Source organism: Macaca mulatta, chromosome 7, assembly GCF_049350105.2.
Source record: "Macaca mulatta isolate MMU2019108-1 chromosome 7, T2T-MMU8v2.0, whole genome shotgun sequence".
NCBI lineage: Eukaryota > Metazoa > Chordata > Mammalia > Primates > Cercopithecidae > Macaca > Macaca mulatta.
The window spans coordinates 133862161-133885651 of record NC_133412.1 but is presented as its reverse complement, the minus strand read 5'-3'; the positions used below and the strand labels follow the sequence as shown (position 1 = coordinate 133885651).

Here is a 23491-nt window from a genome sequence, read left to right as displayed (position 1 = left end):
ATAGAGCCTTTATGAAATCCTGCATGTTACGCAAGTGTCAGAGGGGAAAAGCATTTTTATATACTGTTGCAGGGAATTAACCAGTGCACTTTTAAAAAAAAATTTAGAAAGAGCTATCAAAATTTTATATTTCTAAATTTCCATCAATAGAAGCAATATCCATATAACGAAATATTACCTGCCAAAAAGGAGGTAAAGCGTATGCTGAGGCTCAAAATCTACCACTAACTGAAAAAAAAAGGTAAAGGTGTAGTATGATTCTATTTGTGCAAATTTCAAATAATATGACCACATCATTCCAATAATGCATAAATTTATATTGTCCACTTAGAATAGATATATTATTTAATTGCACCAAAACTGCAACTTTAATCTTTCACATTTCAGTTTCTCTCACTTCATCTTGTCCCTACACAAGACGGCTTGAATTTTCTACTACTTAAATAAATTCTAATCAGAAGATCTATTTCTATATTATACTATGCTCTCTGGGTAGAACAGAACTCTAAATAAGTAAAAATTATTCTTATAATTTTTTAAAAAATCCTTTTAAATAACAGAATGATTATAAATATTTGACCTAAGGCTAGATATGATTTTATTTACTAATCCTCCATTAGAGAAATATTATGCATAAAGCAGTTTTACTTATAAGTCTAATTTCTTTAACTTAGGCCTAACTAACACATACAAAGCAAATATTAAGTACAGTATACCTGCAATAAATAGTATGGCATGTAGAAAATTACTTTTTAAACAAGAACAACAGGAAAAGTCTCCTTTTGAAAAAGTTATTGGTATATCTTCTATTCAAAGCATCAACAATTTCCAAGATTCATCAAACTGGCCAACTAAAGAATGCATAGCATGTTAATGATGGCTACTCATCAACTCCATGTTGATGAGAATATGGAGCCAAAGTTACCAGATCTAGCAGTTTTTTAACAAAAGTGAGAGATCCAAACTTTTACATGATGTCTCCTCATTTTTACATGTTGGCAACTCATTCATTTTTTGTTTTAATTTAAATGCTATGCAAGCCAACACTCCAGAGCCAAACAAAATTAATTTCGCCCTCAGGTTTCAAGTTTCAATCTCTAGGAAAGGTGCTGGAAGCTGAGGACAGAGAGATGAAAGAAAAGTAAAATAGGCAGAGGCCAGCCCAGAAAAACCTTTACGTGATAAGCTAAAAAATCTGGATTTTTAGCATACATTACAGTAGCATTTTTCAGGCTTATATTTCTTTAATAACAGAACTCTTTCTTCATACTAAATGTTACCCAGAAACTTAATATGTAAACAGATAAATGGAGACTGCTCTAGTTTAAGGGATGACAATAAGCAGCTGCCTCAAACAATTTCTCCAGAGTTTCAGTTTGAAATCTCTCAGGCAACACAGTTTGAAAATCACTGAACTACAGGATGATGTGGGGTCTGTGTGTCAGGGGTTACATAAAGCCAGAGGAAAACATGGTGCGTCTTCCTAAAACATCAATTTTATGCAAAGGTTAGGGGTATAAGATAGAAAATTAGGAAGGCATATACTTTTTGTTTTAATACTAACACAGAAAATATTAAAAAATTAAAATCTTACATGCATTTTTAAGGTCAACCAAAACTTCAAAGGGGCTTTCAAAGTGACACTTCTAGTTGCACCTCCATACAAACTAGGGATACAAATTTGTTTTCCTTCACTGTTAATGTTACTTTTTAAAATGTGAGAAGCACTGGTGGAAGACACAAGAAACCACCAAAGAAGTTTAAGCAGGAAGTATCATGGTTAAAAGGGGAATACTATTTTTTGTTTTGTTTTCTGAATTTGGGGGTTTTTTTGAGGGTTGGGAGGAGTGGGGCAGTAGTAAGCAGTATCCGTGGTAATTAATTTTGAAGCAGTCCTCAGCCAGCCAGGAGACAGTTGAAATAGTCCAAGTGAGGGCCGGGCGCAGTGGCTCAAGCCTGTAATCCCAGCCCTTTGGGAGGCCGAGACGGGCGGATCACAAGGTCAGGAGATCGAGACCATCCTGGCTAACATGGTGAAACCCCGTCTCTACTAAAAAAATACAAAAAACTAGCCGGGCGAGGTGGTGGACGCCTGTAGTCCCAGCTACTCGGGAGGCTGAGGCAGGAGAATGGCGTGAACCCGGGAGGTGGAGCTTGCAGTGAGCTGAGATCCGGCCACTGCACTCCAGCTTGGGTGACAGAGTGAGACTCCGTCTCAAAAAACAAACAAACAAAAAAAAGAAATAGTCCAAGTGGACCAGGCAACGTGGCTCACACCTGTAATCCCAGCACTCTGGGAGGCTGAGGTGGGAGGATCACTTGAGCCCAGGAGTTCGAGACCAACCCAGGCAACACAGTAAGACTCTGTCTCTACAAAAAGATAAATTAGCCAGGTGTAGTGGCACACCCGTGTAGTCTCTGCTACTCAGGAGGTTGACATGAGAGGATTGCTTGAGCCCTGGAAGCCACGGCTGCAACAAGCCATGATCTTGCCACTGCACTCTTACCTGGGCAACAGAGCAAAACCCTGCCTCAAAAAGAAAAAAAAAAAAAGTCCAAGTAGAGATGAGGAGGACACAGACTACAAGGGGAATAGGATAAAATCTGTAATTTGGAAGTTATTAAGGAGATAGTTATGGGCACAACTTCATAGTGCTTAGAAATAAACCTAGTACATATAGTATGACCCCAGATTTCTTATTTGAATATCTGGTATATTTGTTGGCCCCACAGCCCTCTACCATCTAAATTATGCTCCTTAGATGGTTCCAACAACACTCATCATAACAATTATTGTAGTGTATTGTAACATTTTGTTTGTCTAACTTCCATACTTAGCTATGAGACCTCAGGGCAAAAATTACCTCTTATTCAACTTTGCATCATCAACTCCTTGTACATAGGAAGTCGTAAAATAAAAATTACAAAATAAATAAAGCATTGGAATCAATACACTTCCAAGAGCAGGAAAAAAAACTAAAAGCAAGGAAATGAATGAACAGCTTCTCCTATTTCCTATTCTATATATGTTCTAGTTGAGGACAGAAAGGGAATCTCTGTGACTCATCAGCATTTCTTAGACAAATGCCACAGGGGTAAAAATTTGGAGGTATTAACTGAAACTAAATTGTAGTTTGTCTCCTATATTCTTCTGATGTAAACTAGGAGTTACATGAATGATATTCTAGGAAATCTTGCCCTAAAGCCCTAAGCTCATAGCTGCTGTTTGGTTCAAATGCTTAGGAACAGTCTATTAAAAATATCTTTGAAACAAAATGTAGTATAACTTTATCAAACAAGACATTTCAATGTCTCAATTCATGACCAGAAAATGTCAAACATTCTAGTCTGTGTGTGTACGTGTGTGTGTGGACAATAAAGAAAAAATGCACTAAAATACTGCAAAATCTGGAACTGCATTTAGATAAAATTTTCATAGTGGCTTGAATACAGTCTATATATTGATGTAACTTGGAATTATCACCAAAAACTGAGGAAAGAGGTAAATGAGAGTGAGAAACTGTCAGATCAGTATGTATTTCCATCTCAAACATCAATCCCTCTAGATATAACAAAATAAATTACTCCCTATACCATTAGTTTTAAACAGGAAATTTTCAGCTTCTTAGAACTCTATGTTTCTGAACAACTTCTGCAATACCAGAAAGTTGCATATGATTTCTTAAGACTAACAAGTCAAATAGCCTGTTCTCGCTCAGTGAAATTTGAGAGCCAGTCACTTGGGAACTCACAGCTGATGACATCTTAAAATCAAGTTCTAGTCCAGGTCAAATACACTAATGGTTTAACCAAGCCAAAAACTAAATTCAAGAGAAACTATAGGCTACTACTTAAACTGGAAGTGAATATCCTGTTGTCATTTACCTCCAAATACAAGAGAGCACAATTGATTTTGCCCAAAAACATGCAAGGGCATTTACACATTTTAAAAAGAAACTACATGACATCAAAATAGACATGGCTCTATTTTGTAAAACACATTTCTGTATTAATAATTAAATCCCCAAAATACTACAGCTTTAGGCCACAGGTATACAGCCAGAAAGAGCACATGAATGACACCTTTGTGAGTCAAATGATATCTTCCCAGTAACACTAAAACTTTATACTTGCTTTATTTTCATTTTAATTGATTTGCAGTTGGCAGAAGTTCCTACCACTTACATCAAGATTTTTCCATCCTCCAGCTTAACTGTTAAATTGTAAGCAATCCATAAGACACTGTGAAGTATAAAAATATACTATTTTTAAAAATTCTTCCATGATCACTCTTGAATATTCAGCCTCTTTAGTAATGGGAAAAGCACTTGTTAGCTCATATTCTATAAAAGTTCAGAATTTCACATACAATAATGCATGTTCCAAGAGTAACAAAACATTATCTGAACTTTTCCAGACATGTGTAGCATACTCCAAAATGCAGAAGTTCTATTTTAAACTTTTTTCAATATAACTCTGTCTTGAATGCATTTGTGTTCAACAAATGTGTGTGGTTGCTGTGTACTATCACTGAAACTTTCCTTAATGACATAAACACATCGTTATGAACAGAGGTTCCCACATTGCGCTATACATAAGTTAACAAAACTCAACCTTTGTTATCCCACAGTCCATTAAATAGGCTATCAAATAATCTAAGCATAATGAAATAAATAAAAAGTCTACTTTTCCCCCCAAAAAAGACAAGTATTTACGTTTTAGAAGCATTACACAATGGCATCATATCATGTGCATATTTACTTACACAAATTCACTTATATATGTTCAGCAAAAAGAGACAGACATTTTTAGAAAGCAGTCCCATTTCCCCAGCCTGTCCTCAGTGACAATCTCTATACCCCAGAGTAATCATAAAATGAGAGATCTCACTCTGCTGTTCCTTCTGTTGCACTCAGTTTCAATGCCTCTCCTAGGACAAGCATCTTACTGGACTATATATGACAGTGTTTAAAGGAAGTCTTTTCAATATAATGCCAAAACAAGAGCCAATTATTTCATCTGGTGTTCAGGTGGGGAATACTGACTTATTACTATGCTGGAGGGAAAACTGGCTGCGCTAGGTTTAATGAAAAATTATTTACCCATATGGACAATTTCTGATCTCTAATATTAAGGGTAATCTTCACTATATTTTCTGCTTTACATGACTTTAGAATACAAATTCCAGGCTGAGTGCAGTGACTAGCCTATAATCCCAACACTTTGGGAGGAAAAGGCAGGAGGATGGCTTGAGCCTAAGAGTTCAAGACCAGTATGGACAACAAAGCCTGACCCTGTCTCTACAAAAAATAAAAAATTAGGCCGGGCGCAGTGGCTCACGCCTGTAATACCTGCACTTTAGGAGGCTGAGGCGGGTGGATCATGAGGTCAGGAGATCAAGAACATCCTGGCCAACATAGTGAAACCCCGTCTCTACTAAAAATACAAAAATTAGCCGGGTGTGGTGGCACGCGCCCGTAGTCCCAGCTACTCTGGAGGCTGAGGCAGGAGAATCACTTGAACCCGGGAGGCAGAGGTTGCAGTGAGCTGAGATTGCACTCCAGCCTAGGCGTCTAAAAAAAAAAAGTTAGCTGGGCACGGTGGCACATGCCTATAGTCCTAGCTACTTGGGAGGCTGAGGCAGGAGGGTTCCTGAGCCCAGAGGTCTGAAGTTACAGTGAGCCATGATTATGCCGCTAAGCTCCAACCCAGGTGACAGAGTGAGATTTTGTCTCTGGAAAAAAAATAATAATACATATATACAAATTCCACATAAGATTCAACTCCACTGCATTATTACTTACAGAAACAAATCTATTAATAAGGTAAAAGTATTTTTATAAAGAATTAGTTCCTCAAATTGCTATTTCATGCATTATAGAATGTAATCCAGACCTTAGAGAATCATAGGAAGCTTACAGGATTCTCACTAAAAACACAATTATTATCACATCTTACATGATATTAAAATGTTTAACTTTACAATACTACTAGATTCCCCCTTGATAACTTCTGAATAAAAGTAGTTTATGTGCCTCTGAACAAAAACCACTTCTCTAACGACAATGGCTTGTTGAACATGGGCCCTTAGAAATTTCTCCCTATTATTAAAAAAAAAAAAAACCCTAATATGTGTACAGCTTTTGGCAATGTGCCTTTTGTTTTAATAAAGATGAAGGGATTCTATTAGTTATCTGTTGCCGCATAACAAAACACCACCAAGCTTGACAGCTTAAAACAATAAACAATTTATTATCTCACAAAGTTTCTCAGTGTCAGGAATCCAGGAGCAGCTTATTTGTCAAGATGTCAGCTGAAGACAGGACTGAGACTGAAGACTAAGATGGCTCACTCACTTGGCTGTTAGTAGAAGGCCTCAGTTCTTAACCACATGGAACTTCATAAGGCTGCTGACGACACATAAACTGTCTTTCATGACAGCAAGTTGCCCAAGAACATAGAGAGTAACCACACGGAAAGCCACAAAGTCTTTGTTAAAGACCTCGCCTTGGAAATGAGAAACTTCTACCATATTCGATTGGTTTATACAAGCAATCCTGATACAATCAGGGAGAAACTAAGCAAGGACATAAAAAGTAGGAGACAATAATCATTGGGAGCCCTCTTGGATTCAGGGTATTCCAGTGATAAATACACATATGTGGTTGGTGTGGTTTTACATATGGCCACAAATTCTTTATACTTCTTTCATCAGAAGGTGAAGCCCAATTCCCCTTACCCTGAATGTAAGCTGTATTTAGGACTCTGAACAAACAGAATGCAGCAGAAATGATAGTGTCTGAATGATGTTCACAGAAGACATTGTGGCTTCTGTTTCTCTCTCTTGAATCATCCACCCGAGGAAAGGAAAACTACTGTGTCATGCGAACACTGAAGAAATCCTTAGGAGAGGCCCATGTGACAAAGAACTGACACCTCTAGCCAAAAAAAAACTGAGGACTACTGACAAAAACCACATGAGTGAGCTTAATACAGTCAGCCCTCCATATACATGGGGTTTTGCATGCTGTGAATACTGTATTTTCAATCCTCATCTGTTTTTTTAAATCCACATATAAGTGGACACACACACTTCAAACTCATGTTGTTTAAGGGTCAACTGTCTATCCTCCAACTCCAGTCAAGCCTTCAAATGAATAGAGCCCCAGCTGAATCTTGATTGCAATCTCATGAGACACCCTGAGCCAGAACTACACAGCTCAGCCATGCTCAAATTCCTGACACACAAGAACCATGAGAAAATAAATGTTTGTTATTTTAAGCCATTTAGTTTTGGGATGATTTGTTAGACAGCAATAAATAACTAGTGCAGGCTGGGTGCGGTGGCTCACACCTGTAATCCCAACACTCTGGGAGGCCGAGGTGGGTGGGTCACCTGAGGTCAGGAGTTCAAGATTAGCCTGGCCAACATGGCAAAACCCCATCTCTTCAAAAAATACAAAAATTAGTCAGGCATGGTGGCGCACACCTGTAATCCCAGCTACTCAGGAGGCTGAGGCAGGAGAATTGCTCTAACTCAGGAGGCAGAGGTTGCAGTGAGCCAAGATCACGCCACTGCACTCCAGCCTGGGCGACAGAGAGTCCATCTCAAAAAATAATAATAATAACTAGTGCAATGGTAGAGTAACATGATTTCTTAAAAAATTAGTTACTGTGTCAAAAATTAAAACAGCATTCTCCAAAGTGTTGTTTGTTTGCTTTGAGACAGAGCCTCACTCTCTCACCCAGGCTAGAGTATAGTGGCACATGCATAGCTCACTGCAGCTTTGACCTCCTGGGCTCAAGCAATCCTCCTACCCCAGCCTCCAGAGCAGCTGGTACTACAGAGCACACACACACACAAATAAGATGGTAAAAATTAAAAGAACTCCTCTGTGAAAGTACTATGTACAATCTTTTTCTTTTGTCAAAAACATTTTTAAATATTATCTTGTGGCATCTTTTCAATAAAACATACATCCTTAAAATAAATCTATTTTAAAATAAACTTTTTTAAAACACAAATATTAAAAATTATATTCCTAATCCCAAAGAATATAGATATAGATCCTTAATATAGAGTCTCCAATAGATCTCAAAAATATAGCATCTGGTATGTCATACTTCATAAATCCTATCACTTTTGAAAGCTTTTTTGTCCCATATCTTCTATTCCAAATCCATTCTAGATCAATAGCAAGAAATAAGATCAAATAAAACAACATATTTTGGTAACATTATCTGAAACAGTACCAAAATATGATGATTTCTTTAGAAACATGATAGTTAACACCAGAAAGAAAACACACTAGAACTATTTATAAAGAAATTATATTTAATTTTGGTAAATTTCAAGATATTTATATTTTAATGAGATGAATTGTTTGTAAGTAAACCAGTTAGTGCTAGATGCAGTTTGCTTCAGTTACCTGAAATTAGAATAGCAAGTTCATTAAATATATATAAATCAGTGGTACAGAGGCACTGCACCATATTGATGGAGGCTTCATTAATTTTCAATGATATAACCACTGTCGTATTTGTGTTCTAAAAAAACTAAGTGAGGTATACAATTACTTGTCCTCATCTCAAAATTCTTTTTTACATATTCCAACTTAGTAAATGAAAAGAAAACCTAACACTCCAAACATTTCTGATAAAGTCTGTTAAATTTTACATTTTCTTATCTTTTTGTAGAGAATATATATGTTTGTACACGTAAATAATGTATATTTCTTTAAAAATAAATATGAAAAATAAAAATACTATAAAATAAGTTATCCTACAAATCATTTCACTGCATCAGCAATACAATTCATTTAGGCTTCCTAGTTGGCATCTGATTATACCTCAAAACCAAATATTATGTCATTGTTTATATATCATCAATAAAAAATCAAGACGTGGCAAATACAGTATCAGGAAAAATATCATTATTGAATATCTGAAGATGCTTTTTATCATAAGTTAGCACCCTAGAAAATAAAATAGAAAGAAAAAATTGTTCTAAGCAGGTCAAAATTATTTTTAATATTGTAGTTTTTTCATCTTATGCATGAGTTTGAGATACAACCCAGTTGCATTACAGTAAAAAAAAAAATTATTTAGCCAACAAGTAATCAAAATATAATTGAAAATTAATTTTGAAATTTAATTTCTGACTGGGATTTACATACAAAAAAAGAGACTGGAGCTGTCCAGGTGGGCTATGCAACCATATATCCTTTCTTAGGCTTCAGTTTCCCCATCTGATTAAAAAAAAAAGGTGGAGGGAGACCTAAAATATAGCTAGAAGGATGTTTGCTAAGCTCCTTCCAAATTTAAATTAAGTCTGTCAACTTCCTATCAATCCTTTTAATAAAATAAATAGCATTTTGTAAGCTGTACTTTTGCACAAGCTTTCATACTAAGCCTGAGAGCCAAATCAGACATCACATTCCACTTTCCTAAAGGGGCTAATATTTAGATAATTTCTCTTCAGTGGCTGCTTTAGACAAAACCATTTCCGTATTTGGAACCACGTACATTTGTATATTTGGTATCACCCAAACATTTTTGTTCCCTTGATGCTAACTTTGCAAAACCTGTACCCAATCAACCAAAATGATTTGCTTCCCCAAAGGACCTTTTCCTAAATCAGCAGAACAGCTAAAATTAGGCTGCAAGACTTCAGGTTTATGTTTCTTTAGCAAAGAGTAATTAAAAAAAAAAAAAAATAGCTTATTTAACAATAAAGCCCACTTTCACATCTTAACTACAAAGAAAATTTTTATAACTATAAACTTTCCTTTTCTTCCTTGTTAAAAAAAAAAAAAAAAAAAAAAAAAAAGCCGGGCGCGGTGGCTCATGCCTGTAATCCCAGCACTTTGGGAGGCCGAGGTGGGCGGATCACGAGGTCAGGGGATCGAGACGATCCTGGCTAACATGGTGAAACCCCACCTCTACTAAAAACATACAAAAAAGATTAGCCGGGCTTGGTGGTGGGCGCCTGTAGTCCCAGCTACTCGGGAGGCTGAGGCAGGAGAACGGCGTGAACCTGGGAGGCGGAGCTTGCAGTGAGCCGAGATCACGCCACTGCACTCCAGCCTAGGCGACAGAACGAGACTCTGTCTCAAAAAAAAAAAAAACAGAAAGAAAAACTAATTTATTTTTAATGACTCAAAAGAAGAACTAAGACACTATAAAAGAAAAGGGGGCAGAAGCCATGTCTGCCACATTCACTGTTGTTTCCCCAGAACTGTGTTTTCAACCCTCTTAGACCACAAAATTTACCTAGAGAGTATAAAATACTGGTCCCCACCTCGAAAGACTATGGTAGGGCCCAGAAATCTGCATTTTAAAGCAGCACCCCAGATGATTCTTAGGATGAGGTAAGCTTTGGAATCACTGGCTGGAAAATTTATTGAGTGTATGAGAAAGACTGCAAATACATTTATTAGTAAACACCAACAACTAGTAAATTACTGTTGTCTTGTTTTTTCTTTAAAAATAGGCTTAACACATTTGAAACCTGAAGAAAACCATTAAAATCTCATTTAATTTTCACTCAATTATTCTCATTCTATTTGCTGTCTCAGGAACAAGCTGCTAAGTAAACTGAAAATAAATTGCCAAGAGTCCTGAAACTGAAGCTGAAAAACTATATTTTTTGGACATAGAATACTGAAAATAACTCTGTATGGATTATAGAGTAAATTTACTTGAATTCATAGATTTACTTGAATTCTTAAATTTACTCTAACTGTGCCTCATCTAATCTTCACAGTAAGGTATCACTACTAACTAGTGAACCCATTGTACAGATGAGAAAAAGTTTTAACAAGAATCACTAATTTTCCCTAAATCTCACAGCTAATAATAAGTAGCAAACCTAGGATTCCAACCCGGGCAATCATACTATCAGTATATATTTGTTAGACATAATATTTTTATGCCCACAGCAGAAAAAAAGCAATGAGAAAAAATTAATTCCATTTTTATATTTGTATCCCTAAAGGAAACTAATGAACTACTATTTTAGATCCTTACAGAATAAAATAATTTGCAATTTAACAAATAAGTTTGAACATCCAATAGATAGATTCACCTGTTTGACCCTTGGAATACAAGTTTGAGAACATAATTTCCATGGAAAAGAGAATGTCCATGAAGCCAAAGATGCTATGAAACTTTCTGATACCTGCAGGTAGAAATCTGGATAGATTTCCTCCAAAATTCAAAACTATATATAGTCGTGCACTACACAAGGACATTTTGGTCAAAGACAGACCACGTATACAATGATGTCTGTTCCTTAAGATTATAATACAGCTGAAAAATTCCTATCACCTAATGACTTCGTAGCCATCCTAACATCTTAGCACAACACATTACTCACTTGCTTATGGTGATACTAGGGTAAACAAACCTACTGCCACCAGTCATATGAAAATATAGCATATGCAATTATGTACAGTGCATAGTAGTTAATAATGATAATAAATGACTATGATATTGGTTTGTATATTTACTATACTATGACCTCTTAATCCTTATTTTATAGTGTACTCCTTCTACTAATTAAAAAAAAAAAGTTAACTGTGAAACAGCCTCAGCAGATCATTCAGGAGGTATTCTAAAAGAAGGCATTGTTATCATAGAAGATGACAACTCCATGCATGTTATTGCTCTCGAAGACTTTCCAATGGGAAAAAACGTGAGAGGGAAGACAGTGATATTGATGATCCTTGACCCTGTGTAGGCCTAGGCTAATTAATGTGTGTCCTACTGTGTATGTTTGTCTTAGTTTTTAATGAAAAAGCTAAAAAAGTAAAAACAAAAATAGGGCCATGTGTAGTGGCTCACGCCTGCAATCCCAGCACTTTGGGAGGTCAAGGCGAGAGGATCACTTGAGTCCAGGAGTTCAAGACCAGCCTAGGCAACATAATGATACCTCATCCCTACTAAAAATCAAAAAAATTAACCAGGCATGGTGGCGCCAACCTGGAGTCCCAGCTGTTCAGAAGGCTACAGCTGAAGGATTGCTTAAGCCAGGGATGTCAAGACTGCAGTGAGCCGTGATCATGCCCCTGCACTTCAGCCTGGTTGACAGAGTGAGACCCTGTCTCAAAAAAAGGAAAAACTAAATTTAAAATATTTTCTTTTTTTTTCCCCCCCCGAGACAGTCTCGCTCTGTCACCCAGGCTGGAGTGCAGTGGCACAATCTCGGCTCACTGCAACCTCTGCCTCCCAGGTTCAGGCGATTCTCCTGCCTCCGCCTCCCAAGTAGCTGGGACGACAGGTGTGTGCCACCACGCTCGGCTAATTTTTGGTATTTTCAGTAGAGATGGTGTTTCACTGTGTTAACCAGGATGGTCTCGATCTCCTGACCTAGTGATCTGCCTGCCTCAGCCTCCCAAAGTGCTGGGATTACAAACGTGAACCACCACTCCTGGCCTTAAAATGTTTTCAATAGAAAAAAAGTTTAAGTATTATAGAATAAGGACATAAATAAAATATTTTTGTATAGCTGCATAATTTGTGTTTTAAGCTAGGTATTACAAAACAGTCAAAAAGTTCAAAAAAAGAAAAATTTATAAAGTAAAATTGTTACCATAAGCTAGGGTTTATTGTTGAAGAAAGAAAATTTTTTTATAAATTTAGTGTAGCCTAAGTATACAGGGCTTATAATGTCTACAGTAGTGTATAGTAATATCCTAGGCCTTAACATTCACTCACCACTTACTCACTGACTCACCCAGAACAACTTCCAGTCCTGCAAACTCCTTTCATGGTAACTGCCCTATATAGGCGTATCATTTTATCCTTTTTTACTGTACCTTTTCTATGTTTAGATATGATTAGATACACAAAAACCATTGTGTTACAACTGCCTACAGTACTCAGTACAATAACACAGGCTACATAGACCTGTAGCCTAAGAGCAATAAGCTACACCATATAGCTTAGGTATACAATAGACTATACCAGGTACTATACCATAAGCACACTGTATGATGTGCACACAGTAAAACTGACTAACATGAGTTTCTCAGAATGTATACCCATCATTAAGACATAATTTTGGGTAGGGCGCGGTGGCTTACGCCTGTAATCCCAGCACTTTGGGAGGCTGAGGCAGGCGGATCATAAGGTCAGGAGATCGAGACCATCCTGGCTAACACGGTGAAACCCTGTCCCCACTAAAAATACAAAAAATTAGCCGGGCGTGGTGGTAGGTGCCTGTAGTCCCAGCTACTCAGGAGGCTGAGGCAGGAGAATGGCGTGGACCAGGGAGGCGGAGCTTGCAGTGAGCCAAGATCACACCACTGCACTCCAGCCTGGGGAGCAGAGCAAGACTCTATCTCAGAAAAAAAAATTTAAAAAGACATAATTTTGTGTGTGTGTGTGTGTGTGTGTGTGCGCGCGTGTATGTATATATATATATATATGAAATAAATCTTTGAAAAGGATTCCCAGTGTAGAAGAGAATTAGAGGAGAGTAGAAATATTACAAATAATATAATCACTAAATATCTTGTAAACATAGTTTTAAAGAACTATAAGTTACGCTCAATAAGAAAAGTAACTAAGTATATTAGCATGCTGCATCTTAAAGACTGAAGTACACTAACAGTCATTTCTGATCAAACAAAAAATATATATTAGAGCCATATAATAAGCAATCCGTAACGAAATATTCATATTCTGCAGAGTGATCAGCACCATCCCTCACACTGGGAAAAAACAATTACAACTAACACAAATAACTAAATAACTAAAACTTTATTTTATGAAAGAGTTTTATTAATGTTGTAAGGTCAAAGAAAAGACTACTGACTACAATGATTTTTTCTTTTCTTTTTTTTTTTTTGAGACAGAGTCTCACTCTGTATCACCTAGGCTGGAGTGCAGTGGTGTAGTCTCGGCTCACTACAACCTCCGCCTCCCTGGTTCAAGCGATTCTCCTGCCTCAGCTTCCCGAGTAGCTGGAATTACAGGCATGCCCCACCACGTCTGGCTAATTTTTTGTATTTTTAGTAGAGATGGAGTTTCACCATGTTGATCAGGCTGGTCTCGAACTCCTGACCTTGTAATCCACCTGCCTCGGCCTCCCAAAGCACTGGGATTACAGATGTGAGCCACTGCACACAGCCAATAATTTTCTAAGTAACTATTAAATTACCCAAATTTTAAGAGCTTCAGGGGGCTGGATGCTATCTATTATAAACAAGTGAACAAATCAAAGTTAAAAGGCTGGCCTATAACTCGCTAGTCTATGGTGAAACTAGAGCCTAGATTTTCTAACTTGAGATTTGGTGTTCCTTCTACTCCTCAAACTGTCTCTTGATAATACATGCAACACCAACTCTTACATATGTGTGAAAGCACAAACTACCTCCCCTTCAGAAGAATCTTGAGACATCTTCACTGTAATTACCAGTCAGAAGACAGGAGGCATCAATTCTCTAGTGCTGTTCTGCATCATTATACTGCTAATCAACCTCAAAACACTCCATTAAAAGAAAACAATGCTTACAAAAGTATTAGGGAAGGAGCTGAGGTAGTAAAAACAAAAAAGTAATCAGAACTGTACAACAAAAAAGAAAATGTTAACAGGGCACTGCCAATTTCGAGGTAAAGAAAATAAACTGGGGCCGGGCGCAACAGCTCATGCCTGTAATCCCAGCACTTTGGGAGACCAAGGTGGGAGGCCAAGGTGGGCAGATCACTTGAGTTCAGGAGTTCAAGACCAGCCTGGACAAGATGGCCAAACCCCATCTTTACTAAAAATACAAAAATTAGCCAGGCGTGGTGGCACACACCTGTAATCCCAGCTACTCAGGAGGCTAAGGCATGAGAATTGCTTGAACCCGGGAGGCAAGGTTGCAGTGAGCCAAGATCGCACCACTGCACTCCAACCTAGGCAACAGAGCGAGACTGTCTCAAACAAAAAAGAAAAACAAGAGGTACACTGGGAAACTGGGAAAAATCTGCAAGACTACAGGCAGAAGTAAATGCTTTAACAATAGTGAGGCTAGCTTTCGCTAACAAATATGACGGAGTAACTGATGCCAGACTAGCCTTCCCACCATGAGCAACCATAAAATAAAGTGCATAATACAACTGTTTACAGGCCTTAGACAACAGGCAGGACAGGACATCCCTGAGAGATAGGAAACTCACAAGGTGAGCCCTACAATTGCCTCAGCTTTCTATCTGGGAAAAATTGCCATGACCATGGCCCGGCAAGCAAGAGTTTAAGAAGGGAATAGTGATTGTGCTCAGCCAAATAGGCAGAGATCAGAATGCAGGGTAGCTGATGTGGCTGAAATCCACAAGGCAGAGAGGCTAGAAGACATGTAGGATTCTCCCATAAATCCCTGGCCAAGAAATAGGCTGCACATGTGTAGGGCAAAACTAATCAAGGCTTAAAAGAGAGTGGTTAAGAGACGAAAATACACTCGAGTTGAGGAATACTGGGTACACTTAGAGTTCCCACCAGCCAAAGCAGAGAAACCACATTAACACCTTATTAACAGCTCAGATATCCAGCTGAGATATCAAAAATGCCTCAACTAAGAGTAAGAACCACATCCTAGAATAAGGCATACACTAGGTGCACCCTTAAAAAGACTAAAATCAAGCCCCAACAAGTTTTTGAAGGATTAAAAATGTGAGGTTGAGTTACACTAAAGGAAGGAAACAATGGGTTCTCCACATATCATTCTAGCAAAGAGTAAAACCAAGCCTACACAAGTTCAAAGTGATCTGCCAGTAACTGAACTACCTGCAAGAATTTTAAAAATCAACACTTTTCACAAAAAGACAAAATCCAGAATTTCTATAATGTACCACCGACAATTAAAAAGTAGTAAACATGCAAAAATAAATAAGAAGAAAAATGTAACCTGCAGTCAATAGAAACCAACCCTGAGATGGCTGGGCGTGATGGCTCACACCTGTAATCCCCACATTTTGGGAGGCTGAGGCATGCAGATCACTTGAGCTCAGGAGTTTGAGACCAGCCTGGGAAACATAGCAAGACCCCATCTCTACTAAAAATTTTAAAAAAGAAAAAAAAAAAAATGCTGGGCACGGTGGCTCACACCTGTAATCCCAGCGCTTTGGGAGGCCAAGGTGGGCAGATCACGAGATCAGAAGATCAAGACCATCCTGGCTAACACGGTGAAACTCTGTCTCTACTAAAAATACAAAAAATTAGCCCGGCATGGTGGCGGGTGCCTGTAGTCCCAGCTACTCGGGAGGCTGAGGCAGGAGAATGGCATGAACCTGGGAGGTGGAGCTTGCAGTGAGCTGAGATCACACCACTGCACTCCAGCCTAGGCGACAGAGCAAGACTCCATCTCAAAAAAATAAATAAATAAAATAAAAAATACAAAAATAAAAATAAATAAAAATCAGCCAGGTGAGGTGCCATGCACCTGTAGCCCTGGCTACTCAGGAGGCTGAGGCAGGAGGATCATTTGAGCCCAGGAGTTATACTACATGGCTTAAAAAAATTTTTTAAAGTAAATGAATGGAAAAAAGCATACTATCAAATAGTAAGCACAAGAAAACTGACAGTGCTAAATTATTATCAAATAGAATCTTCAGGAAAAAGCGTATTACAAGAGATAAAGAGGGCCATTTCATAATGATAAAAGGAGAAATGTATTAGGAAGGCATAACAATCCCAAATATGTACCTAAGAAGAGAGTTCCAAAATGCATAAAGCATGACAAAACTTACAAGAAAAACTGACCAATCTATAATCATAGTGGAGTAATTCATAAGATGAGTAGATAAAATAAATTAATAAAGATACAGAAGATCTGTGTAATGCTATCAACCAAGATGGGTATGGTAGTATGTACCACATTTATAACTTATACTACACTACACCCAACAACCACAGAATGCATATTCTTTTCAAATGTACAATGATTGTTCACAAAGACAGGCTATATGCTGGACCATAAGTAAGCTTTCAAAAAACTTCAAAAGACTGAAATTTTATAGAGTTGTGTCCTCTTATCACAACAGAAAATTATAAATTAATATCTAGAATGTCCCTTTTCTAAATCTTCCACCTAGAATAAGTGCCTTTTCCTAATTTTCTACCCAGAGGGGGCTCTGTTTCCCAATTTGCACAAAGGTACTGAATAAGATCAGTACATTAAATGACTTAATACCACTTATCATTCTTATCAACAAATAAATTCAAACAATCTGATAAAACTTTTAAACATAACTAACAATTTAGAGGAAATACTGAGAACAGAAGAACATATTTAACAATATCACAAAGATGCAATAAGCAAAATTCAGACTCTTCAGGATAAACTATCCAGTAACATCAGTAAATGAGAAATAGGAGAACAGAAAAATAAAAAGGGAAAAAAGAAAGAGAAAGATCTTAAGTAACTATCACAAAATATTGCCTTTATATATCAGGATGGTAGGTGCTTGATTTTGCTTATCTTGTGCTTTGTGTCTTGTGCGTGTTTAAAGAAAAAAGTAGATTTAGCATGTAAAATTTCCAGAGACAAGTTTTGCCAAGAATGGTTGGGATAGAAATTAATTTTTTTTTAAGACAGAGTCTTGCTTTGTAGCCTAGGCTGGAGTACAGTGGTATGATCTCAGCTCACTGCAACCTCCACCTCCCAGGTTCAAGTGATTCTCCTGCCTTAGCCTCCCAAGTAGCTGGGATTACAGGCACACGCCACCACACCCGGCTAATTTTTGTGTTTTTAGTAGATAAGGGGTTTCACTATGTTGGCCAGGATGGTCTTGAACTCCTGACCTCAGGTGATCCACCCGCCTCGGCCTCCCAAAGTGCTGGGATTACAGGCATAAGCCACGGCGTCCAACCAGAAATTAAATTATTAAAGCTTGTACTTTAATGAGAATTAGATACCACCGCCTCCATATAATTCTATATGCCTTCAGAACGGAAGGCCCATTTCTTGAAATAAGTGGCCTGATAAAGAAAAAAAAAACTACCATTTTCTGTAATTGAGACAATGTTCATCCTTGAACAGAAAAAAAAAAAAACCACGAAATCCAATCTTCTTCTATATGCATACAATCAATTCATTTGTGCATTTGCTAGATTAAATTGATAAGTAGAGAAATATCCTTCTTCAATTGCAAGCAGCTAAGACAGAAAGGTATTTAATAATGTTTCACCTCTTTTCTCTCATCTCTGCTCCTGTATTTTCTCCCTTAAGTAAAACTCCTAGTTAATTTTTCCATAACCCTATAGTTCCTCTTTTATGAAGCACTACTCCTACTCACTTTATCACTTGCCTCCAAAAAGTCTTCGCTACTTGAGGACACGAAAAAAAAAATAAGTTAATAAAATCCTGTGGAAGTCAGCCTTCAAGATAGCCCAGTGATATTCACACTCTTGGTATTCACACTTTTGTGTGTACTCTCCCACATTATAACACTACAGTACACCAGAGGTGATGGTATATCACTTCTATCATTAGGTTTTAAAAGGCTCTGCAGCTTCCAGTTCCCTTCCTCTCTCCCTTTCTCTCTTCCCCGCTCCATCTCCCCAACCTTCCTCACCTCTGCTCATATCATTAGTTCTGGGAGAAGCCATGTCATAAGTAGACCTATGGAAGAGTCCATGGGGAGGAACTGAAGCCTCCTGAAAAGAGCCACATGAGTGACCTTGGAAACGGATACCCCAGGCCCAGTCAAGTCCAGACTGCAGTCCTAGCCAACAACTTGACTACAACATCGTAAGACTGAGCCAGAATCATTCAGCAAAATAATACCTGCTCCTCTCAAGCTAACAATCATATTATTAAAATGCCTATATTCAATCCCATGAAATACATGCTATAAAAACCCAACGAAGTATCAAAAAAATTTTTCATTAAGAGCCAAGATGAGGTCGGGGACAGTGGCTCACACCTGTAATCTCAGCACTTTGGGAGGCCGAGGCGGGCAGATCACCTGAGTTTGGGAGTTCAAGACCAGCCTGACCAACATGGAGAAACCCCGTCTCTACTAAAACTACAAAATTAGCCGGGCGTAGTGGTGCATCTCTGTAATCCCAGCTACTCGGGAGGCTGAGAAAGGATAATTGCTTGAACCCGGAAGGCGGAGGTTGCGGTAAGCTATCACACCATTGCACTCCAGCCTGGGCAACAACAGCAAAACTCCATCTCAGGCCGGGCGTGGTGGTTCATGCCTGTAATCTCAACACTTTGAGAGGATGGATGTGGCTGGATCACCAAGTTAGTAGTTTGAGACCAGCCTGGCCAACACAGTGAAACCCCCATCTCTACTAAAAATACAAAAATTAGCCGAGCATGGTGGCATGCACCTGTAATCCCAGCTACTTGGGAGTCTGAGGCAGAAGAATCACTTGAACCTGAGAGATGGAGGTTGCAGTGAGCCGAGATCATGCCACTGCACTCCAGCTTGGGTGACAGAACAAGACTTCGTCTCAAAAAAAAAAAAAAAATCCAAGATGTTTTTCTTATCAGAAAAACATCTGATAAGATGCTTTTAAACATCTTTTAAAATGCAAGATTTTAAAAAATACTATTACCCAATATTGGCAATAGGAATCTCCATACAGTTGTTGGGAACATAATTGACAAGATCTTTTTTTTTTTTAAAGATGGGGTTTCCCTACGTTGTCCAAGTTGGTCTGGAACTGCTGGGCTCAAGCAATCCTCCCTCCTCAGCCCCGAAGTAGCTAGGATTACAGGTAGGCACAACCATGCCTGTCTTGACATAATCTTTTTTGAGAACAACTGGGCCATATTTATCAAATTTAAAAGCCAGAAACTCTGACCCAACAATTCTACTACTGGACATTACCCTGTGATTTTTACCTGTTATATCTTATGATATACTGGCCTAAGTGCTCAAAGATATATATATAAAGATATCAAAGATATAAATATATGCATATTTATGGATGGTTACTCCAGGGAAAAACTGAAAATTAAATAAATATTAATTTTTAAAATTTGGGTAAATAAATTATATTTGAACAATGGACTACTATCAAATTGTTAAAAGAAAAAAACATATGCATATTGATCTAGAGAGATTATCCAATATACATAATGAAAAAAGCAAGGAAATATATACATATATACACACATATATATGTTTCTGCTATATTCCTGTTTATGCTAAAGGAAGAAAAAGTTTTCTACCCAAACACACCCATGTTTACATATGCATAGAAAATATCTGAAAATATACACAAACAACCTAAAAGTTGTCACCTCTGGAGAAGTGAACCACGAAACTTTTTTTTTTTTTTTTTTTTTTGACAGAGTCTTGCTCGGTTGCCAGGTTGGAGTGCAGTGGCACAATCTCAGCTCACTGCAAGCTCCGCCTCCTGGGGTGAACTACAAAAATGTTTACCTTTCACTTAATAATTTAGGTTGCTTTTATTATTGTTTATATAATTTTAATTTTTTTAAATGATTGCCAAAAAAATCAGTGAGTTCTCGCCTCCATTCAGAAACAGCAGTGTGTTAGCTTAAAGTACTTCTTTAAAAAGATGACTAATTAGATAGTCAACATGCTAAAGAAAATTACAACAGAGTCGTTATAATCAAAGCTGTATTTTCATGTTTTATAGTGTACCGAAATCATTTAAAGCTAATCATTATTGTGCAAGTATTTCATAGCAGGCCAAGTAAGTCCTGTTTTAATTTTATTTCTACTTATCACCCATGCCACACGCAAAGAATATTAATAATAAAATAGCCAATATATAGTAAACAAATATTATGTGACAGAAACTCTACTAAATATCTCTAAATATTTTACATATATTATTTAATACTTAAGGACCATGATACAAGCAGCAATATTTTCTCTATTGTACAAACAAGAAAAACTGCTAACAAAGAGTTAGTCATTTGCCTAAGGCCACAGAGCCGGTAAAAGAATGTGAAATCAGACAGGCTCATTCCAAAGCTTGTTCTCTCAGCCAATATGCTACAGCCTTTTACTCATTTTGTTCACATTTCAAGTCAAAAAAGGACTGTAAAATGTAGCCTGTTATCTAACAGGTTAGCAAATTAATCAGATTAAATGCAACACCAGAATGAATTAGACAAAAGTCTTAACTCTTAGACCTTAACAAAAAGGGCTGAGGACACAACAAAAGCAATTTCAATTAAAATAAATATTTTATAATTGCCTAATGAAAATGCCATTTATGTTAACTGAAATCATATAATCCTCCCTGAACGCTAATTGCTGCTAGGCCAGAAAATTACATTTAGCATCCTTCTGGTAAATTACATTTAGTTAGCATCCTTCCCAAAAAAATAAACTCTCTTTCCTGTTCCACTTTCCTGTTTCCACTATAACAAACCTGATAAAGAAAAATGGAGAGAAATTGAACGAAATCTCTCTAAAAACAGTCTATCTACAGTGTTTTCCACATAGAATTCCCTTTTCCATGCATTCTTCTTGATTACTTTTACCTTACTTCTAATCTTAAACCATTCAATCACAGCTCTACTATACTTCCTTTGCAGAGTAAAGCAAAGGAAAATAAAGATTAGAAAAGTTAAGTAAGCTAATAAATCCCATATAATAATTATAGCTACAGCTAATCATGTAATTTATGCTTAGCTAAAGACCCTGTCATTGCTCTACGTTTTTGTCAGCATTTGGGGATTGGGAGGAGACCTTGTCTACACACTGTAGATTATCCATTATTTTTTGCCTCCAATAAACCTCAAAGAAACTACAGGAATATGTGCTCACCATTACATGGCACCTTTTTATCCCAAAGTGCTTTCTAGAACCACCTTCACTAAACCACATCTGACAAGAAATCTGGCAAGAAACACTTTGACCAATTCCTGTTTCAAAATACACAAACTCAACCTCCCTCCTTCTACCCCCTTCCCTTGAAAATGGGCGTTCTAAAGTCAGACTTCCTGGGTTCCAGTTCTCTCAAGGCCCACTTAATAAGGGCCCTTGAGCAGTCTCGATTTCCTTCCCTGTGAAATGGAAATACCAGTACCTACTTCATGGGACTGTTGTAGGAATGAACTGAGATAATTCATGGTAAGGCGCTTAGAACACTGCCTGGCACAAAATGTGCACTCAAATGCCAGCCATTATTATATCTTCAAAATTAACTACCTAGAGTCCGGGTTTTCTTCATTTTAATGATGGGAGTCTAACCGAACTCCATCAGGACAAGTGGGCATACACATGGGGTTTTTTAATTAACTCATACAATAAATAGCAGCAGTATATACTCAAGCAAATTTTAAGTTTTCATAGCACTTTCGCACTTTTTCAATAAAAACATTTCATATGAAATAAACCCTCCAATCCCCCACGCTTTTAATCAGCGATGTCTAGAGCCCAATAAACACCACAAAGCCTGGAAATACAGTCGGGATACTACTCATTGGCTATGGAGGAGGGAACCTGACAAACTGCTGGGAGCCACACTGAGAACCCGCAGTTCAAAGCATGCCAGAGCCGCTCGGGGCTAGCGGCTACCGTCCATTTAAAGCCACAACGCCGTCTTTTCCCATTTCCTCACCAATGTTGAAACTTCAACACCACCAAACTTCTTCAACAACACCAACGCCCTTTGCTCCCACTAAAACGAGGCCTAGCATCTCCCGGCCCTCTCCTCCCACCCAGCACGTCTCTCCCCCAGGGAATCCACTGCCGCCCAACTCACAGAGTGTGTCCGCACACATTCACCATCAGCTTCAAGGAAGGGTTCCGATATTTGGTGGTCTTACACCGAGGGCAACCCTGATCATCCATGGCGGTTTCCCTCCTACAGACTCCCCCGGGCGCCTGCTTCAGCCACAGCCACCTTACAAGCCCCCTCAGACGCGACCAAGCAGGTTCCTACCAACAGGCGCTTGGCAGAGATGGTCCCTTCGCGAAAGAGCACCGGCCAGGGGCGAGGCGCTGCAACACAAACGTTCCGGCAGTCAGTTCCCCGGTCTTGCATCTAGAGCTTGGTCTTAGCCTTCCGTAAAGCAACTTAATACCTTGAATTTGACAGGGGAACTTTTAAAATGGCAAATTAAACACAAATCCGTGTCTCCACGCACCCAGTTGCGTTTTTCAAGGTACTGTGTCACAATTAGGAAGATAAATTCCATCTTGTTCTGTCTGGAAACATTCCCATGATTTCAAAGATTTATGAGCAGAGTACTTATTTTCTTTTGGACCACTTAATAGCCTGTGCTTTATACTTCTTTATAATTGCATAGTCATGTAAGCTCGGCTGATAATATGCATTCGCAGATATAAAATTTGAAAAAGCTATCTACTCCCCCATCAGACAGTATTTATTTCCCCAAATACCTAGGATAAAATCACGTAAGAATACATGGCCGGGCGCGGTGGCTCAAGCCTGTAATCCCAGCACTTTGGGAGGCCGAGACGGGTGGATCACGAGGTCAGGAGATCGAGACCATCCTGGCTAACACGGTGAAACCCTGTCTCTACTAAAAAATACAAAAAACTA

General features: G+C 38.1%; 1 protein-coding gene across 3 annotated transcripts in view; it reads right to left on the bottom strand.

The window, feature by feature from the left end:
- Positions 1-22879, bottom strand: part of MNAT1 (MNAT1 component of CDK activating kinase) — a 240475-nt gene extending 217596 nt beyond the window's left edge. For 2 of the 3 annotated variants that reach the window (XM_077937996.1, XM_077937995.1), the window contains exon 1: positions 22688-22879. In XM_077937996.1, the coding sequence (XP_077794122.1) occupies positions 22688-22776 (89 nt within the window). In that variant the 5' untranslated portion in view covers positions 22777-22879. The remainder of the gene's footprint in view (positions 1-22687) is intronic. The other variant, NM_001261796.1, reaches the window with a different exon arrangement.
- Between the last annotated feature and the right edge of the window lie 612 nt (positions 22880-23491).